Consider the following 14,042-nt stretch of genomic DNA (forward strand, 5'->3'; position numbering starts at 1 on the left):
CCAACGTGATGGAGTGCTGGCTTGGAAATCCGCAGTTCGTAAATATAAAAGTTAATTTGATCAGTGGATTTTCAAAGGTGTTTAGGAACAGATTTAATTTAACTGACCTGATTTGATTTGTCTGCTCATCTATGGCATCAACAGCGCTCTCCACGGAACTGAGAAGTGACTGGATCTGATTGGCTGTCTCCTTCAGCAGGAATCTTGTTACAAATTGATCAACATTGGTACCTTTTTCATACACCTGAGAAAGAAAAGGTGATAAATAATCAAGAGTGCTAGAGCAATTAGAATAAGCAGTAACTTGACTGTATCCAATACATATACTCGGGTATTTGATTGATGGTGCTTATCTGGATTATCTAGTCAATAAATCAAAGATTCCTTTTTGTAACACATGTCACAGTAGGCAAGGTCTATAAATGTTCTTTTTAGCATGGATTTAAGCTGCAGGCAACACTTAACCATCAGTAACATCATATACCGTATATACTCGAGTATAAGTCGAGTTTTTCAGCACATTTTTTTGTGCTGAAAGTGCCCCCCTCGACTTATACTCGAGTCAAGCACTTTTCTGCAGCAAAAAATTTCATTTTCCGAACAGATTTTGGGGCCCCGTATCTCAGGGCCACATTGTGCTAGGAACCCCAAATTTGGTGTGCAGATTTTGGGGCCCCGTATCTCAGGGCCACATTGTGCTAGGAACCCCAAATTTGGTGTGCAAACCCAGAGCAACTGGTACCATAACATATCCAAATAGGGTTCGTAGCCCCAAGTGGCCCCAAGATATGGGGCCCCAAAGCTGGTTCGGAAAATGTCATTCTCTGCAGCAGAAAAGTGTTTGACATTTTCTGAACCGATTTTTGGGCCCTGTATCTCGGGAACACTTGGTGCTAGAAATCCCAGCTTTGGAAATTTTATGGTGCCACTGAGTTTGCACACCAAATTTGGGGTTCCTAGCACTAAGTGGCCCCGAGATATGGGGCCCCAAAGTCGGTCAACTGTGTCTATCTGCAGCAAAGTCATTTCGGGACCATTTGGGTTCAGAGACCCCAAATTTTGGCTGCAGCTAGGGGGCATCTAGGAACCCTTAACTACTGAGTTTGAAGTTCGGGGGACCTATGGGTGCAAATGGGCACAGTGAGGCATGCAAATGGGCACAGTGAGGCTGCAAATGGGCACTGTTGACCCTCTTTTCCACTTACAGTAGCTGTGCATTTCTCACCCTCGTCTTATACTCAGGTCACTAAGTTTTTCCCATTTTTTTGTGGTAAATTAGGGCCTCGACGACTTATACTCCAGTATATACGGTAATTTACAAAGGAACAAACGCATTACACTCTAGACAAAAAGAACTTTAAAAAAATCACATACTGTACATTTAACTTTATTTCTTTTTCTTTTTTTAATATTATGTACTATAAAATCATTTAAAGTGGACCTGTCACAAACATTAAAGCAAAAAACTCACTTTTAAATGGAACACACTCCTGACTTTTGCAAATGTCAGCTTAGAAGGACAATTCAAAGTGGATCAAGGTGTTGCATTCTTTAGCACTTACATTTCCAAGCCCCCTTTACATTTGAGGATATGTCAACACATAAACAATACTACTTACTGAACTTTAGGCAACACAGTTCACACAAGTTTGAAACCAGCCTTAAAGTTGCGGTATGTTCCTGCTGGTGCTTCGCAACTCCTGGAAGATTTCCCACTCTAAGGAATTTATCTCCTTTGTAAATTTATCTCCTTGATAAATTGCCTTACTGATTGGGTTGGTAATTGATGGGGAAATTTCATATTTCATTATTAATATTGGCTCATAATATCTAAGAATGAATTTTAAACTTGGTTAAGGGGCCATACACTGACATATATAACAATGGTTACCTTAGCGGACTTCATACTATAGAAAATCACAGGAATGTGCTATGTTCCTTAGAAGGTCATGTTGCTTACAATTGGTCAAATGATACTCACTAGTCCTGTATATACTACAGCCAAAACTTGGAATAGTGAGTCTTGTATCAGAGCTGCATTATGCATGCGTCTGATTTGATCATCTATGCCACGCCACAAAAAAGGGGGACTCCTTGGCGAAAAAGGCACCTATAGCTAAGAATTCTTGTTACATGTCCTAATATTATTAGTGCATTTGTTATCTGTATCTGTCATTGCTTAATTAAATGTTAAACATGCACATCTCGAATAAAGCCCCAAAAGCGTAAACTATTACATAACCATGATAAAACAGTAATAAACATATGAAAGCATTTTATTTTTTAAAGATCAATGTACTACATGGAAACTAAGAGTTATATACTTTTAGAAATTTAAATAGTGTGTTAGGAGCCATTTGTTTATGCCTAGATCACAAGGAAAATCTGGGCTAAGCTATAATAGGTAAAAGCTAGCAGCCAGCAAAGTTTGTTGATATCCAAACATGAAAATCCAAAATTTTGTGTAATGCGGCGCTAAAAATGACAACTGGAAAAATAGTCCAAAGAAGATCTGAAGAGTAGGTGGAATCCAATCACGAGCTATAGTGCAAATATAAAGGGGCACTTGACACCACGTGATAAGGTTGTCTGCTTACCAGATGGCTGTAAAAGGTAGGCATGTATAGATATTCTCGATAACATCCAGCAAATTCAACTCTCTGGGACCCCTCATCAAAACAGACAGCAATATCCGGATGGTTTTCTCCACAGATCAATGTCTCCCAGAAATCACACCAGAAGTGGGATATGTATGCAGGTAGAGAGACCAGGGTCTTTTCTTTCTGGAAACCAGTACCTACGAATGCATTCTAAATATCTCGGGTAAAAATACTCAGTTTCTGGATCATTCTCGAAGACTTTCCTTGCCTCCTCTTTGGCGCACTGTTCTTCTACACATTCCCGTTCTAAGTGGCCTTGCTTGGTTTCTTCAAACAGATGATTAGCCCTTTTGTGTCTTTGGTGCAAGACAGCAGACAACAAGACTGCTGCGACTGGCATGTGTTAGGTCTGCAGCCATCAGGGTGAGGAGCAGGGCTGCTGTCAGGGTGGCTGTGCTCGGCATTTGTTTATGCCTATACTCACTTCACAGCTGAAGTTAAGTTAAGGCCTATGTCCCTCACAACTGGTTTCTTAATGGAACCAATGGGCTACCTTGCTGACCAACAGTAAGAGGAAAGGCCTGCCTGAACTCAAACAGTTCCTGAAATTGGTATTTGCATAATATAGCACCCTGGATGTTGGGGCCCCAGGATAATAAGACGTTTCTGCAATAAACCACTGGTGCATGGTCTTTAACCTTAGTACTGGTAGCCATTAAAGAAGAATGTAAGTAAAGCTTTGAATGCAACATGATCTATTTTGAGTCTTTTTTTTCTTGGTTTATGTTTTACTCTCTGAAAATGTTTTAATAAGAGTTCATCATTAACATCTATCTGCTGGAAGTTTCAGATCTGAAATGTGAGGACAACTTTTGATTTGAAGAAATAGCAGGTAATTTTCTCAGATGAGTTTTTGAATGTGCTACGATGAACTCTGAAAATTAGAGTAACTAAAGGGCACAGTACACACTATCGTAAAATGACAAATAAGACATCGATCATTCTCCTGCAGGCACAAACTGGAGGGTGAAGGCTAATGAGGGAGCACATTTCTTCCTGCTTAGTCTGGAGTTCTCTGGTGAATTTTATTAGATCCATCTATACTAAAAGTCATCTTTCTAAGATTGTTCTAAACTAAAAAAAAATTGATGGATAATTGACATTTCAGCAAAATGAAAAACAGTACAGAACATTTCAGCAGCATCTCTAAATGAACATCTTTGAGGCACGGTGGCCCTTTTTTGGGAAGGCAAAATGCCTACCTTCTAGTATCTAAGCAGTGATAAGATTTGCACCATACAGACATCTGCAAACATTACATAATATTTTCACTATAAAACATTTTTGCTACTGTTCGTAGAAAGACACTTTCATTTAATTGTAATCATTTTGTTTCACTTTAAACACTTCAATAAAGGGCATTTTCACCCCCTTCCTGCCCAGGCCAATTTTCAGTTTCCATTCATGTAACACTTTGAATGACAATTGCGCGGTCATGCAACACTGTACCCAAATAGAGCTTTCTTTTGGTGGTATTTGATCATCTCTGCAGTTTTTATTTTTTGTGCTATAAACAGAAGAGCAATAAGTTTGAAAAAAACACAATATTTTTTACTTTTTGCTATAATAAATATCCCCAATTTAAAAAAAAAAAAATCCTCAGTTTAGGTCGATATGTATTCTTCCACATATTTTTGGTAAAAAAAAAAATCGCAATAAGCGTATATTGATTGGTTTGCGCAAAAGTTATATTGCCTACAAAATAGGGGATTGATTTATGGCATTTTTATTATTATTATTTTTTTACTAGTAATGGCGGCTAACTGTGATTTTTATCGGGACTGTGACATTGCGGCGGACAGATCGGACATTTTTGACACTATTTTGGGACCACTGACAGTTATACAGCGATCAGTGCTATAAATATGCACTGATTACTGTATAAATGTCACTGGGAGGAAAGGAGTTAACACTAGGGGGGCGATCAAGGGGTTAAATGCGTTACCAAGGGAGTGATTCTAACTGTAGGGGGAGGGGACTGACTAGGGGAGGAGACCGATCAGTGTTCATACTTAGTATGAACACATGATCAGTCTCTTCTCCCCTGACAGGACGTGGATCTGTGTGTTTACACACACAGATCCACGGTCCTGCTCTGTAACGAGCTATTGCGAGTGCCCAGGGGACATCGCGACTGCCGAGCACAAGCATCGGCTCCTTGGTGACGCAGCGGCATGCGCAGGGGAAGCCGAGGACGTCATATGACGCCCGCTCAGGATGGGAGATCCCATCTGCGGACGTCATATGACAATATGAGGGTAGGGAAGTGGTTAACTTTACTTGCTCCTTAGGCCTCATGTACACTGATGCTGGTAAACGGTCGTTGAGGAGCAGTTGGGTGTTTTTTTCAGCTGCCTCTGTACTCTCCTCTATGTTGTCTTATCAGCACATGTACATGGAGTCGTTTATAGTCGTCTCCAGGCAGTTGAGGTTAGAAGCATTTTTTGCAAAGCAAAAAAATGCGTTCAGGCCGGATGTTCAGAGGCATTTATAACGCCAAATGCCTGTAACAGCTTATAAAAGCGGTAACTCGAGTTTAGCCGTGTTTAGATTATAGGCGCTTTTAATGGAGATACATTTCTGAACCATTTGCAATGCAAAAAAAAGCTTCTAAACACAAACGCGGCTAAATGTGGCACAATGGACGTTTTTATCCGTCGGTTACTAGCTGTCAAATGCCATCTTTCAGGAGAGGTTTTAAAATGTCCGGTGTACATGAAGCCTTAAAGGAAGCCCATATCTAAAAGAAGACAAAAACAGAAAAAAATATTCCTTTTCCATGTTTGATGAGTGATAGTTGACCTGTGATAGTTAATAGACTGCTAATGCTGTCTAGATCTAAAGTAGAAAATGTAGTCTGTGATTCGTCCAGGTAATAACAACACTAACATGTTGTGGTTGGTACAAAGCACGGTGAAGTAATCTACAAATTAATTAAAGGCATTTTTTAGTATACAGCACATCAAAGAAAACCCAAACGATAAAAAATTAGCCTACTAAATGTAATTTATTTAATGTCTTAAAATTTTTTTTACGAAAGAAGGTAAAGGAAGCCATTCATTATAGTTAACCAGGGGTTATTCAAGGGTAAATAAAAATGATCTTTCCATGTAGTAAGTTTCTGCAACTATAATGAATTTCACGCAATGCACTTCCACTTGGTTTTTAAAGCCTAACTCCACTTTTGTTGAGAAAAAAAAACATTCCCCTCTGGGTGATCAATGTACATTGCAAGGATTATAACAAACTTTGTTGCAGATTCATACCTTTTGTTATTCTGAAGTAATCCATGTGTGTTTGTCTGTGCCTCTGTACTAAGTGGGTCTAATGGGAGTGGTTTCATAATTAACTGTCAGGTGTGTAGCTGCAGAGCACTAATGAGGAAATCTGCTGTGCCTGCATCCCTTTAGACGTGCTCCTATTGAAAGTATCTCTCCAAAAATTACATTTTTGCTGCAGGGGATGCCTGAAATCCGACTTGTATCTTAGGCAGACTTCTGGGAAAATTTGGTGAGCCAATCACACAAGCAGGAAATGATGTTTCTGGGGAGTGGTCTGTACACACTCTGTGTACAGAAAACTCCATGTAGCCATATTGCAATGCATTCTCAGAAAATTACATTGGCTGCAGACTGAAAAGGAAAGGTAATTTTAGATAATATTCAATTACAATATGATTAGTGTAGCAATTATATGTGCTAAATTATTTTTTCTTTATTTGCTATTTTTTCCCCACGAAAGTGGAGTTACCCTTTAGGCTTTTTGTTTCCAATAATCTCTATTGAAAAGTCATGTGTTTTAAGGCGTTTCTATTGAAGTCTATGGGGCTAAAAAAATGCCCATCTATAGGCAACATACAAAATCCCCCAAATCCCTACCCACCCACTCACATAAAAAAAAACTTCCTAACACCTATTCAACTTAATCTGCCGAGTTAGGACCCACTTCTAGGAGTAAAACCCAGTGACCCACCGTTGCAGTATGGGCTTTGTATTAATATCATGGCACTGCATTGGAACATTGTAAAGATCCCGCTGATGGACCTAATGGGAACTCTTGACAGACAGCGACATGGGATCCAAAGAAGGACCCTCCCACTCAGCAGTGAAGGAGCGAGAAGGCTCGGGATCATCACATGACTATGGATATAGGCAAGTATTGGGGGCATTTACAGTGGATTTAAAAAGTCTACACACCCCTGTTAAAATGTCAGGTTTCTGTGATGAGAAATGAGACAAAGATAAATAATTTCAGAATTGTTTCCACCTTTAATGTGACCTATGAATTGTACAAATCTTTTAGGTGGAGGGAGGTAAAAATAAAAAAAATAAAATAATATGGTTGCATAAGTGTGCATTTTAGGTGGAAAAAGTTCTGAAATTATTTAACTTTGTCTAATTTTTTATATCACAGAAACCTGACATTTTAACAGAGGTGTGTAGACATTTTATATCCATGGTACATAAAGGAGTGGGGGCTTCCTTGGCTTTAATCAGAGCTTTATAAAACCAACTGTAGTAAGCTTCTTCAGGTTTTTGGTTAGGTTCCCAAACATTTGCGACCATTTAGAATAAAAATAATGGTAGTGATTTAGAAAGTAGGACACTGGGCTGCACAAGATAAGTATTGCCCCATACACATGGTTGGAATTTCCATCAGAAAAAGTCCAATGGGAGCTTTTGGTCGGATATCCTGACCGTGTGTATGCCCCATCGGACTTTTTCTGTCAGACTCTCCAACGGACTTAGATATAGAACATGTTCTAAATTTTTCCGTCGGAAATGCCGACGGAGGTTATCCCGTTGGTAAGTCTGACCGTGTGTACGCGGCATATGTGTAAATTCATGTTTGACTAAATTACACCTTGAGCTGTTCTAGAGAAACTCACTACCATAATAACTGACGTTTAGGGCTCATGCACACTAGAATATGCTCCTACTGGCAGAAAAATCCCTCCACCAAACTCACGTTTTTAAGAGGAGCTAGTGTCCCAAAGAGCTCAAAAGAGCTCAAAAACGCACAAAAACGTTTGTTCCTGCTTTTTGTTTTGAGAAAGAGCACAAAAAAAAGAACAAGCTTCTTCAAGCTTTTATAGGCAGAAATAAAAGCTCAAATGCCTGTAAAAAGCTGCAGTGTGCATGAGCCCTAAGGGTTCATAGAGTTTTACAGGCATTTTATATGCCTAGCATATATTTCCCACTGCTATTCCATGCCTTGGGAGCCACAGTTGTCGCATACAGACTGCTATTCAAGTAAATGGCTGTACGTGGCCATACTCTTGTTGACAGCAATGTTTCAATGCATCAGCATTTACTCATGCATGAGCACCCGATGTATTTCTTGAACATGAAACATGCCACGCACACATACATGGGTAAACCCCAATGCAAAGAAATATCAGCATTCACAAGAGTCTCAGAGATTACCGCTGAGAGCTGTCAGACACGTGGGACAGTGAGATACACTGACAGCTGAGCTGTGTGTGAGACACTGAAGGCGGGAGAGACACGTTCTGAGAGCAGGGGAAGAGAGAGCGCTGGAGAGAATGACCAGGATCAGGAGAGACACACACTGACCTGACCAGGAGAGGAGGCGGGGACCGGGAGATTGTGAGTCGGACGGGCGATCAGCTGATCGGGAGAGGCGTCGAGGGGCTGGGACCATACAAGGAGACCAGGTGCGAGGCGAGACTGATCACCTGATAGAGAGAGGCAGCGGGGGCCGGAGGTGTGATAGCCGGATCGGGAGAGGCAGTAGGAGTGGGACCGGGGAGAGACACTCTGACTGAGGGAGGCTGCAGGAACTGACAAGCTCTACAGGGGCGGCCAAACCAGAGGAGCGGAGCAGCCGCACAATAAATGGACAGTAGGCGTACCCTTAGTGCTGGGAGTAACTTTGCTACTGGGAATACCTTTCAGTACCTGAGAGTACCTTTGGTGCTGGGAGTGACTTTAGTACTGGGAGTACCTTTAGTATCTGGGAGGGACTTTAGTATCTGGGAGTACCTCTAGTACTGGGAGTACCTTTAGTACCTGGGAATACCCTTATTCCCCGATAATACCTTGAGTATCTGGGGGGTACCTTTAGTGCCTGGAAGTAACCTTAGTGCCTGGGGATACTTTTAGCACCTGGGAGTAAATGGGTAACATGGTACTAATATTCAAAAAAGGGCAGAGATCTATTCCTGGGAACTATAGGCGTGTCAGCCTAATGTGGGTAGTTTGTAAATGATTTGGGGGGTGATAAGGGACCATATCCAAGAATTTGCTGACGCAAACAGTATCATTAGCAGTAATCAGCATGGGTTTACGAAAGGTCGCTCTTGTCAAACCAACCTATTAACCTTCTACGAGGAAGTGAGCTGCCATCTAGATAAAGAAAGGCCAGTGGATGAGGTTTATCTGGATTTTGCAAGAGCATTTGATACAGTCCCCCACAAACGCTTAACCTACAAGCTGAGGTCTGTAGGCATGGACCATAAGGTTTGTTCTTGGATAGAAAACTGGGTGGGATAAATCGCTCAATTTCAGTGTTTGCTGACGACACAAAAATATGCAGGGCAACAACACAGCAGGATATAGAAACTTTACAAGAGGACATGAATAAATTAATGGAGTGGGCTACTGCATGGCAAATTAAGTTTAACATTGAAAAATGTAAGGTAATGCACTTGGAGGGGGGGGATATAAACTCAAGTTACTCATTAGGGGGAGAACACCTAGGGATTTCCAGGATGGAGAAGGATCTAGGGGTCCTAGCTGAAGACAGACTGAGCAATAGCATGCAGTATCAAGCTGCGGCTACCAAAGCCAGCAGAGTATTAGCATGCATTAAAAAGGAAATTTACTCCAGAGATTTTCTACCACCTTATAAAACTCTGGTTCAGCCGCATCTGGAGTATTCCGTCCAGTTCTGGTCACCAATCCTCTGAAGGGATGTGCTGGAGCGAGTCCAGAGAAGGGCAACTAAATTAATATGGGGACTGGAGGACCTCAATTATGAGGAACGACTACAAGCGCTAAATTTATTCTCCCTGGAGAGGAGACGCTTGAGAGGAGGTATGATAGCGATTTACAAATATCTCAACGGTGATCCCAGCTTAGGTATGAAACTTTTCAGTCCCAGGGAGTGTAATGGGGCCACACGAGACTGGAAGAGAAGCGGTTTAACCTTAAGCTGCGTAGGGGGTTTTTCACTGTCAGGGCGGTAAGGCTGTGGAACTCTCTTCCACAATCGGTGATGCTGGCACAAAGTATGGATAGTTTTAAAAAACCTTGGATGGGCATCTTAGCAAAAACAATATACAGGGATATGGGAAATTATTTTTCTACACACACCTACACAGGTTGAACTGGATGGACTGTTGTCTTCCACCTTACCAACTAGGTAACTATGTACAGCCATTTACTGTGGCCCTCCGGGAGCAGAACAGCAACAGGACATTTATGCTAGGCATATAAAAAGCCTATAAATCTTTGTATGCATGAACCCTAAAGAATAATACAATTATGTATTTTTAGCTGTTCGGGCAAAGAAAGAGTTATCTTAATAAGCGAGAGAAAAAAGATGCCATACTGTTTCAAATTTATAATTAAGAAGTAAAAATTGCTGTGCTCATTATCTGGATAAAACAAACCTTTCTCCTCACTAATCATCTCTATAAAACAAACACCCAGCTGAACTCTGCTCGGCACAGTCTGCTTGCCGATAGCTGCCAAAATGAGATTCTTTTGTTCCTTTTATACCAAATGACAATTTACTACAGGGACAGAGTAATTATGCTGACTGTATTCTGTTAATACAGAGCAGGCGAATGGAAGATTCCTGTTTTCTAAGTATTAGGCAAGATAATAAAGAGTTTTACCAAATTTTGAGATCTGAATATGAATTATTTTTAAGCAAAAAGAGCACAATCTGAACGCATGAAGGGCAAAGAGCTAAGGACTTTCTCCCTGCTTACCCATGTAACAGTGTGGAGTGGCAGAGATGCCAAGCACCAGCATATGGGAGGAAGTGTAGGGAGTCACACGCTCCATTATAACCGAACCAATGAAAAGCAAGGAGCTAACACACGTGTGATATTTGCATGTGAACAAAGGATAAAAAAAACAATCCAAATATAATTGAGAGTCCAAAGGTGAAAAAAGTGTTATTATTAAGAATTATCATCCACTTGCCGACCGCTGCATGTACATATACGTCGACAGAATGGCACGGACAGGCAAATGGGCGTACATGTATGTCCCTTTAAATTTGCCGCCGTGTGGTCACGTGCGCGCAAGCTCCGTGAGTGTGATTGCGGGTCCCGCGGACTCGATGTCTGCGGGGATACCTGCGATCGTCTCACGAAGAGGAAGAACGGGGAAATGCTGATGTAAACAAGCATAGTGCCTAGTGACAGGACACTGATCACAGCTCCCTGTAATCGGGAGCAGTGATCAGTGTCGTGTCACACATAGCCCACCTCCCCCCACAGTTAGAACACAGTTAGACCCTCATAGGAATTCTGCTCTTTTACGCCCGTAAAGCGATATTACTAAAATGGAAACAATCAGATGGGCTCTCTCTGAACTCTTGGAAAGCCCTGGCAAATTCTACAATACCATTATATAAAGCCACATATCACTCCCGTGGGTGTACTCCTAAATTTGACAATGTGGAAACTTTGCCTCTACTAATGCCGCTCAAGAACAGACGGTTTATCTGATACCCATTGACTACTCCTTCCGTGCTAACACCTGCTAAGACCCTCATGACACCCCTATAGTTGAACCCTTAGTACTCTAGGCCTAGTACCAGACTTCCCTGTTGGGAAACCTCACCTCTATCGAAGACGAGTAGCACATTCTCCTTTCATAATTTCTCCAAATGGAGTGGCTGAGCAGTGATGTTTTATTGTGTGTACCTTTGGTTTTTTTTTTGTTTTTTTTGTCGGTTTTCCTGTTGCTAACAGCAATGTTTAGCCAGATAACCTGTTATGTACCGATTTACGTGGTACTTTTTTGAGGCGGGGAATGCCCCAAGGCTCTGTTTTTGTAAATCTATTAAAATTCAACAAAGAGAATTTGAAAAAAAAAAAAAAAAAAACAACAATAACTGAGACCCAGGGAGAGATAATAATCCATGATAGTGTGATATCATTTTATTAAAAATCAAAACAAGGATTAAAAATATAAATTTGCCACTCACTTTTCAAGGTACTATAGTCAGCACCAACACAACCAGCCTGTTCAATTGACCTGCACACCGCTCGGTCTGAGCCGGCATGTGTTCCAAACAGCCGAATGTTCAAACCAGATCAAAAAATGGAAATAACGTCACGTATGGTGGACGTGCAGCCTCAGTGCATTTTGATTGACAGCATCGTCAGAAAGCTCATCGTGGGGCAGCTTCACATTTTTCAGCATATTTTTGGTTGGCGCCAGGGCTTACTAATATTTCTCACATGCTCCTTCATGACCAAAGGAACTGGGGAACTGGGTACTTTTCTTCACTTCCAGTGGATGAGCAGAAGAGCAAAGGGATGGTGAGTATGCACATCTAGAGGAGCCACCATTCAATTGAACCTATTACTTTGCCCTGCTTGGGAAGGTTTAGTTTAAAGAAGACCAATAAGATATAAATGCATATAAAATGGAGCTAGGACACTATAACATATGTTGAATCATTGTCCCCTTCTGTGCTTAGGCACTGGCCACATGCCTGTAGCAAGATGATCTAGCAATTCCCAGGCAGCAGAAGAGCACTTAAGGCAAAGCTCACATGACTCTACAACAGAGGATCCCATGATTACTGGAGCATGTTTTCATATAATATACTTGCTAAAATATATTGTAACTATGTTTTTATATTTATGTATAGAACAAACAAGCCCTCAAACTGACCATACTTCCCCCTAAAAATGTACTGTAATACTTACCTGTGCAGCATTTAGTCGTGTGATTTCTGGTAGGGGGAAGGATCAGAGTTCAGACAGAACTGCTGATTGGCCGGGCCTGCCTCAATATTATGCCATAAGCCCTTTCAGCTGAGCTGATGTAACCAATAGCAAGGCATCATGTGATTAGTCAAAAAGAGATGTTCAGAGCAAAATTAAACATCCCAACCTTATGTGAAAGGATAAGATATGGCTCCAATTATAAACCTATCAAGGTCACTATAACCATCTTGCAGCTCTCAGTGAAAAACATCTGGAATATCCCACCATTTATCTAAAAGCAAACCAGCAAGGTAGAAAGTTCAACGGTAGTCTAAGCTACCATTGCAGCTTTGACCCTGGAGTGTGAGGAACTCCACCTCCTCTTGGCCGCTGGACGCTGCACTTAACATGCTGTGTTAGGCTTCATATACACTACAGCTCCTAAACTTGAGATTACGAGTGTTTGGTGTATTTTTTACAAAGCTCCTAAACTCAACTCCATAAAAGCCTGTGTGTCAATGTACACATAGGCTTTTACCTGAGTTTGGGAGCTTCTGCGGTTAGGGGAGCTTCAACTTCCCTCAACCTCCCTCTCCTTAACACAGAAGAATCGCGTTCAGGATTGGAACGTTTTGACCCGCGGTCAAATTAGGCTGTGTGTTCATGAAGCCTTAGCAAATCTGCTCTTTGGACACTTTACAGTTACAACCCCTCTGTCCACAGCTGGGAGTCTTTCCTTTACTGGATACGGGAAGCAATCTTGGACCACAGATAAGCAATTTTATATTCTCTTATGAGTGTATTTTCATTGCTTCCTTGCCTTGAATCAAAGCTATTACTACACAATTAATGCGCTCGCTGCCTTATTGTTTTGCTTTTAGATCATGTGATTAGTCACCTTGGAGGCCGTTACAAGACTGCTGAGGATTTCAGAGCAGCAGAGGAATTTTATGGTCAGACTGCAAATTAGAAACACATGGATTTTTTTTCTAGCAAATTAACTTAATTTTTCTGTATTTGCAGTGTACTGGGAAGGCTTTTCAATATTTATTTTTTTCAGCAGAGCACAGCCAGTGCTTCCACCCTTGGCCTAGATGAGGATAATTTCATAATTGCCCCTGCCCCCACTCAAAGTCTTCTGGGATGCCTACATTAAAAATCCCAAGAGGCTTTGGGGCCTCTGGATGATGTCACCGGCAAGATGGCGTTGTGGGTGCAGTGTTTTTTGTTGAGATTGCTGAATTTGCTGGGCAGTTGAGTATATTATTTCATCTCACACTAGCAGACCAGGTAAGAAAGTGAAAAGATTCAAATTAAAGAATGTTACCTCAACATTTCATATTTCTGATATGTGTCTGCTGTATTATGTACTTGTGTTAAAAAGTATCCTGTTCTCTTTGTTTTGCTTCCTTTGTGTGAAATTCCTGGTGTTCCTGCCAGTCTCTCTGATTTCCTATTTCAAA

At 41.2% G+C, this 14,042-nt stretch overlaps 1 protein-coding gene across 3 annotated transcripts in view; it reads right to left on the minus strand.

Moving 5' to 3' along the window:
• NECAB2 (N-terminal EF-hand calcium binding protein 2) overlaps nt 1-14,042 on the minus strand; it is a 370,725-nt gene that overhangs the window by 87,276 nt on the left and 269,407 nt on the right. For all 3 annotated transcript variants that reach the window (XM_073605449.1, XM_073605451.1, XM_073605452.1), the window contains one exon: nt 108-244. In XM_073605449.1, coding sequence (XP_073461550.1) covers nt 108-244 — 137 coding nt within the window. The remainder of the gene's footprint in view (nt 1-107; nt 245-14,042) is intronic.

Source organism: Aquarana catesbeiana, linkage group LG11 (genome assembly GCF_042186555.1).
Source record: "Aquarana catesbeiana isolate 2022-GZ linkage group LG11, ASM4218655v1, whole genome shotgun sequence".
In the NCBI taxonomy this organism is placed as follows: domain Eukaryota; kingdom Metazoa; phylum Chordata; class Amphibia; order Anura; family Ranidae; genus Aquarana; species Aquarana catesbeiana.